The 17,041-nt window shown below is 42.0% G+C and overlaps 5 protein-coding genes across 9 annotated transcripts; 4 read left to right on the plus strand and 1 right to left on the minus strand.

Moving 5' to 3' along the window:
- Positions 1 to 286: 286 nt before the first annotated feature.
- Positions 287 to 1,512, minus strand: LOC140780265 (protein PHOSPHATE-INDUCED 1-like). Its single transcript, XM_073125685.1, has one exon. It carries the CDS (start codon positions 1,407 to 1,409, stop codon positions 474 to 476), a length of 936 nt encoding a protein of 311 aa, XP_072981786.1. The 5' UTR covers positions 1,410 to 1,512; the 3' UTR covers positions 287 to 473.
- Positions 1,513 to 2,258: 746 nt separating this feature from the next.
- LOC140780263 (phospho-2-dehydro-3-deoxyheptonate aldolase 1, chloroplastic-like) lies at positions 2,259 to 6,312 on the plus strand. The gene is made up of 5 exons (XM_073125683.1): positions 2,259 to 3,241; positions 3,327 to 3,604; positions 4,596 to 4,872; positions 4,964 to 5,209; positions 5,948 to 6,312. Exons 1-5 carry the CDS (start codon positions 2,735 to 2,737, stop codon positions 6,185 to 6,187), a joined length of 1,548 nt encoding a protein of 515 aa, XP_072981784.1. The 5' UTR covers positions 2,259 to 2,734; the 3' UTR covers positions 6,188 to 6,312.
- Positions 6,313 to 6,895: 583 nt separating this feature from the next.
- LOC140783352 (heat shock 22 kDa protein, mitochondrial-like) lies at positions 6,896 to 7,939 on the plus strand. Of its 2 annotated transcripts, none has more exons than XM_073130225.1 (2): positions 6,896 to 7,205; positions 7,295 to 7,939. In XM_073130225.1, exons 1-2 carry the CDS (start codon positions 7,004 to 7,006, stop codon positions 7,717 to 7,719), a joined length of 627 nt encoding a protein of 208 aa, XP_072986326.1. In that variant the 5' UTR covers positions 6,896 to 7,003; the 3' UTR covers positions 7,720 to 7,939. The 2 variants fall into 2 exon arrangements, with proteins under 2 accessions (XP_072986326.1, XP_072986333.1); XM_073130232.1 differs by having other exon boundaries at positions 6,903 to 7,205; positions 7,291 to 7,939.
- Positions 7,940 to 9,063: 1,124 nt separating this feature from the next.
- On the plus strand, positions 9,064 to 12,022 carry LOC140783342 (ras-related protein Rab11D-like). The gene is made up of 2 exons (XM_073130215.1): positions 9,064 to 9,426; positions 11,256 to 12,022. Exons 1-2 carry the CDS (start codon positions 9,218 to 9,220, stop codon positions 11,698 to 11,700), a joined length of 654 nt encoding a protein of 217 aa, XP_072986316.1. The 5' UTR covers positions 9,064 to 9,217; the 3' UTR covers positions 11,701 to 12,022.
- A 1,587-nt stretch (positions 12,023 to 13,609) lies between these two features.
- On the plus strand, positions 13,610 to 17,037 carry LOC140783302 (2-carboxy-1,4-naphthoquinone phytyltransferase, chloroplastic). 4 transcript variants are annotated; one of them, XR_012108131.1, is made up of 11 exons: positions 13,612 to 14,014; positions 14,893 to 14,996; positions 15,126 to 15,197; positions 15,276 to 15,414; positions 15,537 to 15,652; positions 15,737 to 15,836; positions 15,925 to 15,963; positions 16,077 to 16,187; positions 16,285 to 16,350; positions 16,455 to 16,681; positions 16,759 to 17,037. XR_012108131.1 is itself a non-coding variant. In XM_073130154.1 (10 exons), the coding sequence occupies exons 1-10, from the start codon at positions 13,730 to 13,732 to the stop codon at positions 16,563 to 16,565; spliced, it is 1,116 nt and encodes a 371-aa protein (XP_072986255.1). In that variant the 5' UTR covers positions 13,610 to 13,729; the 3' UTR covers positions 16,566 to 17,037. The 4 variants fall into 4 exon arrangements, 3 of the variants coding, with proteins under 3 accessions (XP_072986255.1, XP_072986264.1, XP_072986242.1); XM_073130154.1 differs by having other exon boundaries at positions 13,610 to 14,014; positions 15,303 to 15,414; positions 16,455 to 17,037; XM_073130141.1 differs by having other exon boundaries at positions 16,455 to 17,037.
- Positions 17,038 to 17,041: the final 4 nt, after the last annotated feature.

Below are 17,041 nucleotides of genomic sequence, written 5' to 3' on the forward strand. Positions count from 1 at the left end.
AAAAAGTCACAACTCACAAGATATGGAATTAGTTTATGTACAAAAAAAAATGATTTCACATTTGCACATTAACCCTTTATTATCATCGGTTGGATTTTATTAATTATTTCTTAAATAAAGAGGCCCAATATATTTTATTTTGTATGAATACCCACCTAAATGTTCTATATGGGATATAAGTAGCGGTGAAAATGAATTATATGGTGTTCAACCCGAGAAATACTTTTGCTCCGGATATGAATCAAATATATAAATATAATTGCTGGAAATATAATTCTACTTCATATTTCAAGATAGCAGTAGATAGGAGATAGCATTGTATCCTAATCTTTATTAGAATTGACATAACTCACATAACTATATCTTAAACTTTACATAAGAATCGGTGATCATGTAATAGTGGCCCAGAGACCGACCGTGTGTTAAACTGGTTCCTGAAACCGAACCCGAGTCTAATCCAATGCTATCAGCCATCAGGCAACGACCGAACACGAATGGCGGATCGGATCTAAGAGTACCGGCACCAAATACTTCCTCCCGTTCCTCCCCTCTGCGTTATAACTCCCCCCGCTAACCGGATCCACCCTCAAATCCCCCGCGTACCCTGGATACGCCCCCTTACCAAACACCCCCGGGCATGCCCCAGCGACCTCCACGTGTCCCCCGGCAACCCCTTCGAAGTAGCCGTCCCCGTACGGGTTCGTCACCGCCCCAGCGAACAGCGTCGCGAGGTTGACCACCATCCCATCCGACCCAGCGTCGCCGTTGGGCGCGCCCAAGGCTACCCCGCCTCTCGGCCCGTAGTAATCCGCCGCGTGGAATGGCCATGAGCACTTCCCGGGGCACTGTCTCGCCGCGTCACCGACCCACACGCGCGCCGCACGGCGGGAGCTTGACGTGGAGGAGTGGAGCCCGCACGCGCTCGTGCAGAAACCCTGGACCGCGACGTCAGCGGAGGTGAGCACGACGGCCACGCCGCCACGCATGACCCCGAGCCGATCGGCCAGGTCGGACACTTGGGCTCGAGTCAGGAGTCTGCCCATGGAGTAGGACTCGTCGTCGACTTGGTTGGTTAGTAAGATATGGGTCTTCTTTTTACCAGCCTTTTGGACATAGTAATCGACGGTTTCCCACCACCTGGCTACGGATGGAGAATTATTTGGAGGTTGGTGATCACGAGGTGGAGTTAGAGAGAGAACGAAGTCAGAGATGATGGACTTTTGACGGGGTGAGAAGGTACCATACCATAGGATGGAGATGGGGATGTGTCCTTCGAGTAACTGACCACCATGGTAGGTTAAGATGGTAGGGGGTGGTTGATAGAGAGAGGAAAGAGCGGGGTCGGTGAAGGTTAGGAGGAGAAGGAGAAGGAGGTGGAGGATTATGGTGGTTGGTATAAGCATGGACATGGTGTATGTGGGGTGGATGAGGAGATGGGGATGGGGATGGTGATGGTGATTAATTAGAGGCTTAGAGGTGGAGGGATAGGGGGGGAATGGAGTGCATGAGGACGCAAAGGGTGTGAATGAAGGGAAGGTGAAGTATTCTCATTCCTTCCCTTGCATGCGTGACATGGCATGAGGTGGGGGAATGGGTCACTTGATTCGAAGAGGTGTGAGATTGACATTGCTTGAGCTGGGTGGCTGTGTCCATGGATTAGTGTTGGGCTTTAAAGTCTAGCCTAGGGCTCATGGGCCACCATTTGAATAGTAAATTAGACCTTTAAGGCCCTAAACATTAATCATAATTTGTTAATTTTCCAATCTAGAAAAACCACGCGAGAACCGTCGACCAGGGCAAATTACGACTTCGATTCAAAAAGGAAGTTGTCGGACCACTTGCCTACTTTGCCCATACCAAGTGGTAATTACCAACTTAATTATGGTAATTAAGACGTAACTGCAAAACCGAGGAGTGGTGAAATTTAAAACAATAACTCTACAAGAGCGAGCAATCATACGATCCGAATGTCGCCATCTCTTTTGCCACCTATTATTCCGTTTGACACGTTTAAAAAAGAAAAAAAAAATTGTTAATAAAACAATGCAGCACCTGTTACAAGATAATTCGCTGCACGTGTTGCTTCCAAAAGTAGCCAACCACGAGAGAGCTAACATTAGGGTGGAGTCAAATGCCTCACCAACCCCACTCAATTATTCCATTTTCCCAGATGCACCACACTAGAGTTCCCACCAACCCATCGTTCAAAGTTTTTATTAATTCTTTTTATATCCTGAAGTTTGGCTAAACCTACCACCAATTTATCGTAGTTGTTGGCGACTACAAGGACCAAATCCTTAGTAGTAGTGGTCTTCTTGTGCATCACCCCTTAACTTTGACTCCCCTCTTTGTTCCCTTCAGGCTTCAGTGCATTTTACAAATTGTTCAAATTTCAATTAGGTGGATCTCAGTAAAATGAAAAAAAGAAAAGAAAAGAAGAAAAAAGAACACACACTAGAAGTTTCGGTAGAGATTCTTGCGAGGCACTTAAATTTTTCTCATATTAGGTAGGTAATTAATTAGTGAATTAGTTAATTACAACGTCTCTATTTCTTCCAAATTATTTTCGCGAAACGACCACCCTTCTTCCCCAACACCCATCCCACCAAACCATTCCGACCCCTATAAATGCCTTCATGTATCACACCGTTCCTTCTTAGGGACAAACTTCTCCGCTCTAAAATCCTAATCGAACCAACAAGGAGCAAGCAAAAGAAAGAGAGAGAGAAGAGAAATGGCCCTGGCAGCCGGCTCCGCTATGTCCATCCAACCTAACCAACATCGCCTCTCCTCCGTAGCCACCGGCGGCGGTGGCGCCTATCTCCCCGTCAGACCACCCCGTAGGATATCCGCCGTGCACGCGGCGGAGCCGGCGAAGAATCCCTTGGTCTCTGACAAGCCAAAGTTAGCTCCTCCTCCTCCCCCAGCGCCCGCGAGGTGGTCAGTGGACAGCTGGCGGTCGAGGAAGGCACTCCAGCTGCCGGAGTACCCGAACAAGAAGGATCTGGACTCAGTGCTGCAGACGATCGAGAGCTTCCCGCCAATCGTCTTCGCCGGCGAGGCGCGATACCTCGAGGATCGCCTCGCGGACGCCGCCATGGGCAAGGCCTTCCTCCTCCAAGGAGGCGACTGCGCCGAGAGCTTCAAGGAGTTCAACGCCAACAACATCCGCGACACCTTCCGGATTCTTCTCCAGATGGGCGCCGTCCTTATGTTCGGCGGCCAAATGCCCGTTATCAAGGTAAAATATCTCCCAAACCCTAACCGCAATCGATGAGATCTGAGAATGTATGGTGTAAAATCTGGCCCGTTGGATGTGTGATCAGGTGGGGAGGATGGCTGGCCAGTTCGCGAAGCCGAGGTCGGACGGGATGGAGGAGAGGGATGGGGTGAAGCTGCCGAGCTATAGAGGGGACAATGTGAATGGTGACGCGTTCGATGAGAAGTCTAGGATTCCAGATCCGGAGAGGATGATCCGGGCGTATTGCCAATCGGCGGCGACGCTTAACCTTTTGAGGGCATTTGCCACGGGAGGGTATGCGGGGATGCAGAGGGTGACACAGTGGAATCTCGACTTCACTGATCACAGTGAGCAAGGAGACAGGTTAGTAGAATGGAATGATCTAATCTTGTTGCTTTTCGTCATTGTTATTCTTTTTATTACTTGCTCGGGTGAATCTAGGGCTGTCGAAATATTCGTACTTTAGGCATGACTAAGCTCAACTTAACCTTCACGCTCAAAATAATTTTGAGCTGCTGGATAGAAGATTGCCTCAAGCAAACTAAGCTCAAATTATATTAAATTTGAATTAGGAATTCTATTTAATAATCATTTGATTTGATGAAGTTGATATGTTCAAACTTAAGTAAAAAAAAAAAAAAAAACTTGAATAGTTTAGTTGAGAAATTCAGCTTGAACTAAGCGACTTCATGCTTGATTAATATGATTAAGTTTGTCTTGGAAAAGCTTGAAGTAATTTTGTTAAAGATAAAGCAAACTTACTAAATTAATTTTGAGCCACGCTTGATTAGAATTATATTAATTAGTATTATTATTGAGTTAGCTTGTTGATGGTAAGCTGAAAATTATTTGCATATCAAAGAAATTTATAAGTATAAGAAGCAGTGTAGCTTGATTGCAGTTTTATTTGGTCTAAGAGGAGGCTCCCAAACTTGACATAACTAGTCAGGGCCTTTGCTTAATTTATGTTTGTTTTATTTTTTAATTACACTGAGTCCGAACCTTGTTTATGTTTGTTTTATTTTTTAATTACACCGAATCTGAAATTTGCAAATGTAAAAGATGATTTTTGAAAATATTAGTACCCTAAACATGGATCTTTTCTAAGGCATGATAAACAGTTAAACACTATTATGTATTTATCTAGTAACTTTATTTTTGGGGTTAAATGGCTATCTAACATAGTATCATAACCATAGTTTTTCTGTCATCTATGTTGGTGAGGACTGAACCTTAACTTGCAAAGGGCTTGTTAAAGTGCAATATCATTATTACTCCATCATCTAATTGCTTAGATCCTCGATAAATCCTTAGTGGATCAGTGACAGTGGAATTGTTTGTTGTTGGGATGCAGGTACCGTGAGTTAGCCCACCGGGTGGATGAGGCGCTGGGTTTCATGTCTGCGGCAGGGCTTACAATCGACCACCCTGTCATGACTACGACCGAGTTTTGGACCTCCCATGAGTGTCTGCTCCTTCCTTATGAGCAGGCCCTCACACGTGAAGACTCCACCTCAGGACTTTTCTATGACTGCTCTGCCCACTTCCTTTGGGTTGGTGAGCGTACCCGCCAGCTTGATGGTGCCCATGTTGAGTTCCTTCGAGGAGTTGCCAACCCCCTTGGTATCAAGGTTCGTTACTGTCTTGATCCATCAATTTTAGAATTTTCAAACTATATGTTTTGTTACTAAGTTTGTGTTGGATGATATGCAATGGTTGCAGGTGAGTGATAAGATGGACCCAAAGGAGCTGGTGAAGCTGATTGAGATCCTGAACCCCCAGAACAAGCCTGGTAGAGTAACCATTATTACAAGGATGGGGGCAGATAAAATGCGAGTGAAGCTGCCCCACCTTATCCGTGCTGTCCGTGGTGCAGGCCAAATAGTTACCTGGGTCAGTGACCCAATGCATGGGAATACCATCAAGGCCCCCTGTGGCTTGAAGACTCGCCCCTTTGACTCCATTCTGGTATATCATACTTTCCTCTTTACTTACATTCCTTTTTCCAGATTTCACCTACCAGATCTAGTTAAAGCGAAATATTGATATGGAACAGTGATATATTAATTTTTAGTACTATTTAGATATTGTAGAAGTCTTTCAGTTAGTGCTATTCTTGGTTTGTGGAGTTCCACAAGTTTCCTGAGCTGAATTGAGTTAAAAGTTTGACATGGAACATTACACCCCTGTTAAGGTTCAGCATGTTCATAACCTGTCTGCTTTGTTGTCGCTTCCGGAAAAATTTATACTCATTTTGCCCATCTTGTGGGCCATAACTGATGTATCTACCATTTAGTCGAAATGTCCAAACCTGAGACTCTTGACATGGATTTGTCTTTGATGAACCAATGAAAAACCTAAACGGTATCATATAACAACCACCGAAGAGATCATAGTATGGGCTGTTTGGTTTGTGCTTGTGGTTGGTATAGTCTGAAATATATGGCAGTTTACAAATTACAAGAACTTTTTTCGTGATACTAATTATATTTCTTTTGTATACTGTTAGCAGATAGGCCTTTAGTTAGATATTAGATTTATAATGTCATCTTATCAGGTTTTCTCAAACACTCTCTGTACCTTATATTTATGTGCTATTTGGTTGATTGTGATCAATGAACCATCTTTGATTGAATCTGTTGGTATTTAGCAAAATTAGCATCCATCACTTCATAATTAACACAAACCATCCCTTGCTTTCAACAGGCCGAGGTGCGAGCATTCTTCGATGTCCACGAGCAAGAGGGAAGCCACCCAGGAGGTGTGCATTTGGAGATGACCGGGCAAAATGTCACAGAGTGCATTGGTGGATCTCGGACCGTGACCTTTGACGACCTCAGTTCACGCTACCATACACACTGTGACCCAAGGCTCAATGCTTCTCAATCTCTAGAACTGGCCTTTATCGTTGCTGAGAGGCTAAGAAAGAGGAGAATTGGGTTCTGAGAGGATCTACGGAGAAGTTGGCGGGTTATTTTTTTCACCTAATTATATGATGTACTAGAAGTGTACTCTGTTCTCGAGTTATATGTTGAGAATTTGGGTCAATAAACGATGGTCGTTTCATCCAAGGCATGGAAATCAATTCATAACATTGATTTTCTTTTTCTCTATTACTTTCCCTGTCATGTGTCGTCGTACTTATGATGTGAATCTCGTTCTACAGCATTGTGTATAATTAAATTGATAGGTATAATTTAGAATTAAATTAGAACTCCAGCAAAATTCATCCATCCAAGCAACCAACTATAGTATGGTTGGTTGGTAGGAATTTTTTTTCTATAATCTGAGAGGTTGCGAGATTGGCTTTAACTTAAATAATTATTGTAGAAAAAATTACTTAATAATTTAGTGGTTTAGTTTAATAATTTTGCTCGATTAATAGTTTGACGGTACAATAATTTAAAACGGAGTAATATTTCAAGGAGTCTTAAAGCGTAGGCTAAGTATATGCTAAATCTTAGTACTGCTAAAGATAAATAAAAAAGGATCATCCATCCTGGATCGTCAGATCTTCATCGCACGCTTATTTTGCAAGATTTTGCAAGCGCACGTGGCTCCTCGCTATCTTCCCACGTCCTTACTAGCTAGCAGAGTGTAGAACGCTCTTGCCGCTCTTTTTTCCTCGAGTAGCTTCCATACCCTTCTCGCCTCTTCTCTTACTTATAAATAATGCTCTCTCCCATGCTTCCCTCAAACCCCGTGATAGAAAAAAAATAATAAAAGCTTCTTAAACCTTTAGCCAAATAAAAAATCTCAGCCATGGCCGCTATGATCATCTCCAAGAGGTCTTCCTTCTCCAATCTCCTCAACAAACTCCGCCTCTCTTCCGCCATCTCCACTCCTCGATTCTTCGCCACCGATGCTAGGGAGGAACGAGGCCTCGACGTCAATCGCCGCGGCGACACCGCTCCCGTCTCCCGCCGCAGTCGCGGAGGAGATCTCTTCCCCAACTTCTTCTCTGGTTACGCCACCGATCTCATCGTTGTTTCTTAATATATTTATTAGTCCCAAGAGGTGAAATTAATATCGATCTGTTTCTTATCAAGGCAGATCCATGGGATCCTTTCACCCCTGGGCGAAGTCTCAGCCAGATCTTCAACGTCATGGATCAGATGCTCGATGCGCCGCTCGGAAGAGGCGTCCTCCGAAGGGGGTGGGACGTCCGGGAGGACGAGAACGCGCTCTGCTTCAAGGTGGAGATGCCGGGTTTGGGGAAGGAGGACGTCAGGATCTGGGTGGAGGAAACCACTCTGGTGATCAAAGGGGAGAAGGAGGAGGAGGACGGAGACGACGGCGAAGGTGAGGAAGGGGAAGGGAGGGCAAGGAGGAGGTACAGCAGTAGGATCGATTTGCCCGGGCGAGGGTATAAGTTGGATCAGATAAAGGCGGAGATGAAGAATGGGATGTTGAAGGTGGTGGTGCCCAAGGCCAAGGAGGAGGAGAGGGACGATGTCGTGCCGGTGATGATCGAGTGAAGATTTCATGGTATATGAGTTTGTTATTGGGAGTATCATCGTATACTTAACACTAGTATTGTACAACAAGTCTCACTACGAGTCTCTTTGTTTTCTGGTACAGTAGCAATTTGACACTACTACTAGCTTAATGTAGATATCGTCTCTCTTATGTATTTTTTCCTTTCCTCTTTTGGGGTAGTTTTGAGACTTGGAATGGAGAAAGATACAGTTCTATTCATTCTTTCTTGGCTTTTTTTAGCTCTTTAGGTTAGCTTAACAAATGATTAAGTATAGAGTTGATTACACCTATTGTTTACATAGATTTATTTAATTTCTATGATATTTTGATTCCTAAAATTATTTATTTTTACACCGTAAACAAAAGTACCAAACAATTATTTTATATATATATATATATTTATATTGGATAAATAGATCAGTAATAAATGAGACATTTTGTAAGGTATTGTATTAAGTAAAAATTAATATACAAAAATATGTAAAAGAACAATGTGATTTATTTTTTTCTTCAATTGGTAGCCTAACTGGCCGCTTAAAATATGGGCCGTAAGACTATACTGCTAATAAATGGGCCAAATCATGTGAGCTATTATGCCGTACAGTCTTAGGCTTATATTATTAATAAAAGGGTCAGTAGTCAAGCTGCAGGTTCAAGTTTCGTTCGGGTTATGAACTGGGTCTAAACAACTTTTTTTGAGTTTCGAATGGGGTCGGGTTGGGAAAGGCTAAGTCCAAACTCGCCGGAATTAGTCTTAGGCCGGGTTTAGGTCAAGCCCAATTTGGGCTTTGGTCGAGCTGTGCCTCGAAAATTACGGGCAAGCTTTGGGCTATCGGGTCGAATGACCAGTTCTATCCACCAGTGGATAGTATCTGGTGCCCACCTCTTTCTTAAGTGGCAAATTACAGAACATGCCATGCAACACTCTTTTACATTTGATTTTACTCTTGATCAATGAGGAAGTCGAAACCAATTAGCTTTAACAAAGTTAGCAGCTCTCTCTCTCTCTCTCTCTCTCTCTCTCTCTCTCTCTCTCTCTCTCGCGACTAAAGAAGCGTACAGGATCAACTCCAAACATATTATTATTGCGATAATAATTACTTAGTTGCATGGGGTTTCGCTGCTGCGATCGTGCTCTTAAATAATAATAATAAAATACGGAAGCCGAAAAGACTTGCGGAAAATTCTATTTTATATCTCATACAAACAAGAATTCGCAGCTCACCACCCACCGGAGGTGCCGCAACCGCGACTACAGCTGCAACCAACTTAGTAACACAAAGGCTAACCTCGTAATTTCACTTCTGACTCAACTGTTGACCCTGGTCGTTGCCTTTTCTACTGCATCCAAAACCATTTTAATGTCTTCTTGCTTCTTAGTATACTTCAAAAAAATTTGTACGCTCTCTTCGCCTCCCTCGCCATCGCGAGAGCCATTGAACTCGGATCCGTTTACCGCTACCTCCTTCTCCTCCGCTCACTTTCTCGAGTGATCTAATGGCGGGAGAGAAGATTGACTACGTTTTCAAGGTGGTGCTCATCGGTGACTCGGCGGTGGGAAAATCCCAGATCCTGGCTCGGTTCGCGCGCAACGAGTTCAGTTTGGACTCGAAGGCCACCATTGGGGTCGAGTTCCAGACCCGGACTCTCGCCATCCAGAGCAAGAGCGTCAAGGCCCAGATCTGGGACACCGCCGGCCAAGAGAGGTATACCAAACCCTATTTCCTCTCCCTCTCTTTGGTCGGGTCCGATCCACCTCTGTTCCCTATGCTATTCTTGATCTCGAGTTGGTCGTTTCTTGATTCATGCCTTGGATAGAAATGTGTGATTCCTGATTATTTTGTTGATCCCTTGATGGTTAAGGTGTAGCGATCTGCGATCTTCCATGGATCTTAATGTAAAGTGGCAGCAAGAATGTTTTAGTGTGGATTAGCGTAAAATAAAAAGTTGTACTTTGATGCAACCAGTGGTTCTTGCCATGTTGGATCTAAAACTTCATCAGTATAGGCAGATTCAAGGTTTTAGTTTTTATTGCATTAGCTTTATATCTTTGGTGAATAAGAGTTTACTAAAACAGAAGAAAGGCAATGCTACTTGGTTGAGTGAACTATGTTATTACGGGTTGCAAAGTTGCTCTGGCCTTCACATGGATATTAGTTGCCTTGAGATTGGTCTGCTCACAGTACTCCAGTAGCTTGAACATAAGTTAGCAGCTTCCAATTTAGAACCTTAGTTGACTTATCATGAGAAAAGGTATTCAAGTTCTTCAGCCACTACTGCCCTTTCCTTGATCTAACTCTTGTAAGACGTTTTGACAGAGATAGTAGTGTTGCATTAGAAATGGCTTACCGTGTTAGAATAATTGTTATTGATGGCTCCTCAAACCTAAGGATGAAATTTTCATGTCACATTGTAGGCAAGTTCTTAGATCCCATGAGTTTTTTCATAATTAGATTTAACTGCTTACTTTTCCAAATTACAAAATGTACAATATGTGAATAAAGTCAACTTTCTTTTTAAGTTTTGAGTAGAAAGTCAAACATTTTCTACAAAGAATGGCTTATCGGATATATTCACATGTAGTTTCTAAATCATGGTAGTCCTTTCCCTTCAAGAATATATTGAAGTTGTATATGTAGCATAGTATCATCTAATTTTGCATTATTATAGTGCAACTTATTATCGTCTTTTATGCTTTGGTACTTTATGAGGATATTCTTTGGGGTGCTGCCAAGTATAGGAGAAGATTCATCTCTCCCCTCCTTGTCTGTAGAACTAACTGTATTGCATATAGACACTGACTGACATAAGATTTAAAGCAGCACACTTCCCTTCTTATCCAAAATTTAGAAGCACCATTATTTAACAAAATATCATACAAAAGTGAACTTCAGCTGGAAATACGAGCTTGGTAAATATGACCTTCATGTCTATGTTATCCACTTGTTCTCTTTGTTTACCTATTTGAGGGGCTAATGACCCATATGAGCTGTTTCTTGATTCCCTCGACAAAAAAAGAAAAACTGAGTTCTGATTTCCCCCTTCCATTACCATGTGCTCGTCGGTTGTTATACCACATTGGTTGTTGAAGCAACTCAAGTGATGCATCACTGGGTTGTGCCATTGTAATTTCTCTAACCATTCAGGACTATCTTTTGTTTTGGGATACGTTAAAAAGAAAATCTGACGGTGGTTTATTATCAATCTTCTTTTATCTAGTCAGGCCTTCCCTGTCAATCTAGGATTTTGGAATTTCATGTACATCGCCCTTTGGTTTACACTTTACAATGGTTCTCAAAGGATGACTTTCTTTGTTTCTTGCATCATACACTATATATTAACTTTTTCCACTTCTTTCTATGATGATTCTATCTTTGATCACTTTGAAAGACTTTTAAATGACTTCATTTTCATTGTTTCAACGTTACTGTCCTGTATAACACTGCAAACTTCACTAAAATTATCTGGCCTTCATAATCCTTTTTTTTCTGAAATCCTATAACTTTCTGCTGACTGTTACAGTAACTGTCTACAGGTACAGGGCTGTTACAAGTGCGTACTACCGAGGGGCTGTTGGTGCTTTGCTGGTTTACGACATAACCAAGCGCCAAAGCTTTGACCATATCCCCCGCTGGCTGGAGGAGCTGCGTGGCCATGCTGACAAGAACATCGTCATCATGCTGGTTGGCAACAAGAGCGACCTTGAGAACCAGAGAGCTGTAACCACGGAAGATGCCACAGAGTTTGCTCAAAAGGAGAACCTCTTCTTCTTGGAGACATCAGCACTCGAAGCTACCAATGTTGAGAATGCTTTCCAAACTATTCTGACTGAGATCTTCAATATCGTCAACAAGAAGAACCTTCCTTCTGCCCCTCAAAGCAATAACGTCAATGCAACAGCACTACCAGGGAAGAAGATCGTTATCCCTGGCCCAGAGCGGGAGATCCCAAAGAGTAAGACGTGCTGTCAAGCCTCATAATTTTGTCTAGGGAGTTTTTGGTTCAAGTTGGAGCGATGTGTTGGAATCATTCAAGTTATCTCTGTATTGGCTGTATATCCTATTGATGAAGTTTACATCTGGGGAGATTGGTTACTGAAGTAGTGCAGTTGGAGAGACTCAAAAGAAAAGAGGCTTTTTGGTATTTACATGATGTGAAAATCCTTTCAACTTTTGTAGTTGCTTCAAGTGTTGTGAGCTTGAACCAACCCAATCCAGGTCATTTCGGTTTTATATTCCGTTGCTGGTTTGTATTTTTGTTCGAACTATCCGCATGGTTAGCTAAAAGGATTCATTTGTCATACTCTCCACGATTGTGTTTTTGGGCGTAGGTTAACGTGATTATTTGCACTACTCAAATTCGAACAAGGTAATATCACAGGAAGGCCTCATTTTTTTTAGAATTTCACTAGGGTTTATTGCCTAGCTGTGAAAGAATTGTGCTATTCCATGAGCTGCCCTGTTCTTGGCTCAAAATCGGATTCAAAGTAGGCTCAACCCACTCTAAACGATAGTTGATAAGCTGGTCTAGAAATTAGCGATAGTTGATAAGCTGGTCTAGAAATTAGCCTGGCTTTACTAATGTCCTACGCATATTAGCCTGGCTTTACTAATGTCCTACGCATTTTGGCCCTCCTTCAATGCTGCTTACAAGGGTGTCAAAATAAACAAGTGGCTTGAACTCAAGGGTGTCAAAATAAACAAGTGGCTTGAACTCACTCGGCTCGACTGAAGCTCAAGCTTGACTAGGCTTAACTAAAGCTCAAACTTGACTCGGCTCAAATAAAGCTCGAACTCGACTCGACTCAAGCTAAGTTGAGCTGACCTGAGCATGAGCTCAAAATTGAGACTTAATTTAAATTTCGAGTCGAGCTTAAGTTAAAGTTGGCTCGCTCAGGGTCAACTTAGTAAGCTCATTTACACTCATCTGAAGACAGAAATTATTCCCATCTACGTAAGACAAAAGGACCTAAACCTCTCTTACATCTCCCACTCTACAAGTCTACGACTCTACGTCAATACCCCATCCACCTCCAACACCACCCCTACAGCACATGTGCAACCACGTGTCCTCGTCCTCCTCGTCGATCGCGGCACAGCCGGTCCATGGCCATTTCAGCGGATCGGAGGCGTACCATGTGGCGGAGCAGTTGGTTGGACCGTTGACGAGGTAGGCCATGACAAAGATGCCATAGGTGTCGACAGATTTCATGGGTGTCGACAGACGCCATGGCAATGGAGGCGGAGCCGAAGAAGGAAAGCCTGCATCTCTCTTTGTTGGGATCACTGACAAAGGAGAGCCCGTAGCTCTCTTCGTTGCCATTGATGGTTACGGCCGAACTGCGTCTCCTGGCGGTAGTTGGAAGTTGGCGACGAAGACCAAGGAAGAAGACGCTCGGCTTAATATTGGTAGTGGTAGCTGGGTCACTTAGCCCGCTTTTAATTTGTGATTGGATAAATCAAAGAGGTGTAAGGTAAAACAGTAAAAGTGGCAGTAGTAGAGACATAATCCTATCACATCAATCATCTCTCATTTTTTTTATTTCTCTACTTTCCTTCTCCTCCTGCCTCCTTATCTCCGCCTCTTCCAAATCATAAGCTCTCAGGCAGGAGCTTGATTTGAGCCGAGCTTGAGCTAGATCAGGCTTGCTCAAGCTAATTTTTTAGAATATCATTATATATATATATATATAAACAATATATACCATCCTGCTAAATTATCACTTGACGTCACTTTTGTTAAGAAAAAAGAAAGATTTTCCTCAGAATGTTTCATGAGGAGGAGTTATTTTGTTTTTTTTGTTTTACAATAAAGAAGAAAATAGGGTTTTTTTTGCAAAAACGCTCTCGTCTTATCCATGATCACGTCCATTTTATGGATTCCCCTTCAATCCTGACGCTCGGCTTGGAATTCTCTATCCTTCTCTAAAAGTGAAAGAGGCGCGAGGAGTTCTCCAATCTATTAACGCAAGCCAAATTAGATGGAGTACTTCAGATAACACCACCAATCATGGCATTCTTTGCCATTCCTCTATGTCCGCCTCCTCCTCTCCTCTCTCGTAGAATCTCCTCTCCTTCTCCTCTCCTCTCTCGTAGAATCTCCTCTCCTTCTTCCCTTAGAAGAATCCTTGTGAGGAATCCCCGGTTTCCCCTGCTTCCGAGGTCTTCTTCCGAGCCGGCGACCAAAGGTTTCGATGCTGTAGGCGAAGGCGGTGGTGATAAGATCTCGAGGGCGACACTGCTATGGAGAGCCGCCAAGTTACCCATTTACTCCGTAGCCTTGGTTCCCCTCACTGTGAGTACCATCTCTGTGTTAATTTTTTTTTCTTGATTCCTTTTCTTTCTAGCTCTTTATGTCTTAGTTATTGTCCAAGTTGAGGGGTATTTCGAATTCTTGTGGGAATTCTGATTTTGAGACTTGGAGAATGGAACAATGGATGTATGAACTTAGACGTACTAATTAGTTATGGAATTATGAACTCTAGGATGTGTAAGTTTTGGATTTTCTGTATTCTTTGGAATTCTCTCTTTTTTAAGCAAATTCGAACTGGCTCAGTTTCATTAGGGAACAAAATAGAACCAATTCTTAGGATTTATACTTTCCTTTAGTGGATAAATGGATTTCTTTCCTAGAAACTGAAGCAAGATATTAGGAAGCTAAAATATGCCTTCTAGTTGATCCATTGTTATTCAGGCTTTTCAATCGCTGAATAACCTCAGTGTAATATTTTTTGTTACTTAAGCCTTAATGTACCTTGGTCAGATTCAGATCATCAGTCTAGAGTGAGAAAGAAACATGTTTTCATATTTATGTCACGGAAATCCTCATGACATAATAAAGACTAGTGAATGAATGAGTTGAGATTGTGGTTCCTGATCTTCTGAAAGTTATATGTAGCAGAAGTAGTCACAATTAAACTAAACTGCAACCTCTGTCTCGTAAGAATTGTCACGAATCAACTGCATGCTGACTATTTACAGATCGTAATGTCATGGAAACACTAACTTTAAATGTTGACGAATCACATGCTATACTTTGTTGTAATTCTTGTTTAGCGTGCAATATATTATCAATGAATGTAATGTTCTGGTTTATATTCCAGAATTATGTTGACTATATATTTGCCATTTTCCAACATATCCAACCATCTGTATTCTTATGTCAAATGACAGGTTGGTAGCGCCGCAGCTTATCTCCATACGGGCTTATTCTTTGCCAAGCGTTATCTTGTGCTCTTAACTGCATCAGTTCTTGTCATTACTTGGCTCAATCTGAGGTGACTTCAGAAAACACATTAAAATACAACTTTCTTCTTTTCTCCATGTTCTTTCAGTTTCCATGTAAAATTGTTGATTCATTTTCAGCTTTATGAGGTCAGACTTATGTTTAATTTCTTAATTTGTAGCAATGATGTTTATGATTTTGATACTGGGGCAGATAAGAACAAAAAGGAATCTGTTGTCAACATTGTTGGCAGGTAATTCTGACTTTCTACTCCAATTTTGTGATTTGTTGTTAGGGATAATGAGATTTGTTTTACTTACATGTCGAGAAGTCGAAGAGTGACACAGTTTGCTGCCAGCATCTCTCTTTTCCTTGGGTTCATGGGGTTGGTCTGGTCATTTGCAGAAGCAGGAGACATACGCTTCCTTTTATTAATATTACATGCAATCCTTTGCGGTTATGTTTATCAGGTAAAACTTCCCTGCTTGCCATTTGAAGCCTTTAAAAGGTTTTGGATGTTCTCTTGGATCTATGTCAGGTAAAATTTCCCTTCTTGCTATGTCACGCATGTTCTTTTATGCATTTTCTGTAGTGCCCTCCATTCCGACTGAGCTACCAAGGACTTGGAGAACCCTTGTGCTTCGCGGCTTTTGGCCCATTTGCAACTACAGCTTTCTATTTCTCCAACAGCAGCAAAAATTCCTTGAGGTACATTTTCTTTTCAGAATTTACCTGCTCACGGGGGTTCTATTGGATGGTGTCTCCGGCTGAAACCAACTTATAATTTGTCAGTGGAACAGGCCTTCTTCCTTTAACTGGGACAGTTCTAACTGCATCTTTCCTTGTTGGATTGACAACCACTCTCATCCTCTTCTGCAGCCATTTTCATCAGGTGAGCTTTTCATACCCTACGTTATATGTGCACTGCTTTTATTTTCAGGTATAGATGATATCAACTCACCATCACTGAATACATATAGATTGACGGAGATTTAGCTGTTGGGAAGATATCTCCTCTGGTATGTCTCTATAAATGTGGTCTCTAATTGTGAAGGGTAATCAAATTTGAGTCTGCGTTTTACCATATTTTCCAGAGGGCAGTCCAAAACTGTGAATAACTAAATGGGTGCAGGTCAGAATTGGAACAGAAGCAGGATCCAGTGTAGTGAAACTTGGAGTTGTCTCACTTTATGTTCTTTTACTGGTGTTTGGCTTGTCCAAAGCTCTTCCAACAACATGTGTTGTAAGCTACCAACAAAGAGGACTATTCATTTGAAATAATGTCTGTTTGCAACTGTTATTAATTTGTACCTTACATGCACTTCATTCACACATTACAGTTCCTATGTGCTCTAACCCTTCCAGTGGGAGCTCTGGTCACCAACTTTGTTGACAAAAATTACAATGTAAGCAGCTACATATTCTTGTCTCTCTCTCTCTCTCTCTATAATTCCCCTCAGTAGCTGCTACATATTCTTGTCTGGCTTATATATATTTTTTTTACTTGCAGGACAATATCAAGATCTTCATGGCGAAATACTACTGCGTCCGGTTGCATGCTCTGTTCGGAACTGCATTGGCTTTTGGATTATTCATAGCTAGAAATAGAACAATACCATGAGAATTGGCTGATGTTTTTTAAGCATTTTTGACTTGGTTCGACGAAGGATGGATGCAGGAGCAAATCGTCGTCGATCAGAAACAGATATTGGAAGAATCAATTTTCAATTTATTATTGTAAATTTAGTCATCTCGTATTTAATACCGGTGGAATTATTTTTCAGGTTCTAACTAATTGTGCTTTTCCAATGCAGGGCAAAACACAAGCATAGATCAAATGTATGATGGAATCAAAATGACGAAGGCTTGCTCCAACGAGCAGAACTCAGCAGTAGCTCTTGCTCGACCTGCCACTGGGCTGTACACGCTCACTCCTTGTTATATCAAAGCAGTCCAATCAAACAAATTGTAAAGCTCATATGTGATTCTACAAGTTTTTTTTTAAAAGAAAATTTGTCCAATATATCAAGGGAACGTTGTTGCTTCAAGTATCATCTTCGAGACCAATAGAATCTTTACTGAATATTCTTGCATGGT

This window comes from Typha latifolia, chromosome 1 (assembly GCF_019914945.1).
Source record: "Typha latifolia isolate L0001 chromosome 1, TyphaL0001v2, whole genome shotgun sequence".
Lineage (NCBI taxonomy): Eukaryota > Viridiplantae > Streptophyta > Magnoliopsida > Poales > Typhaceae > Typha > Typha latifolia.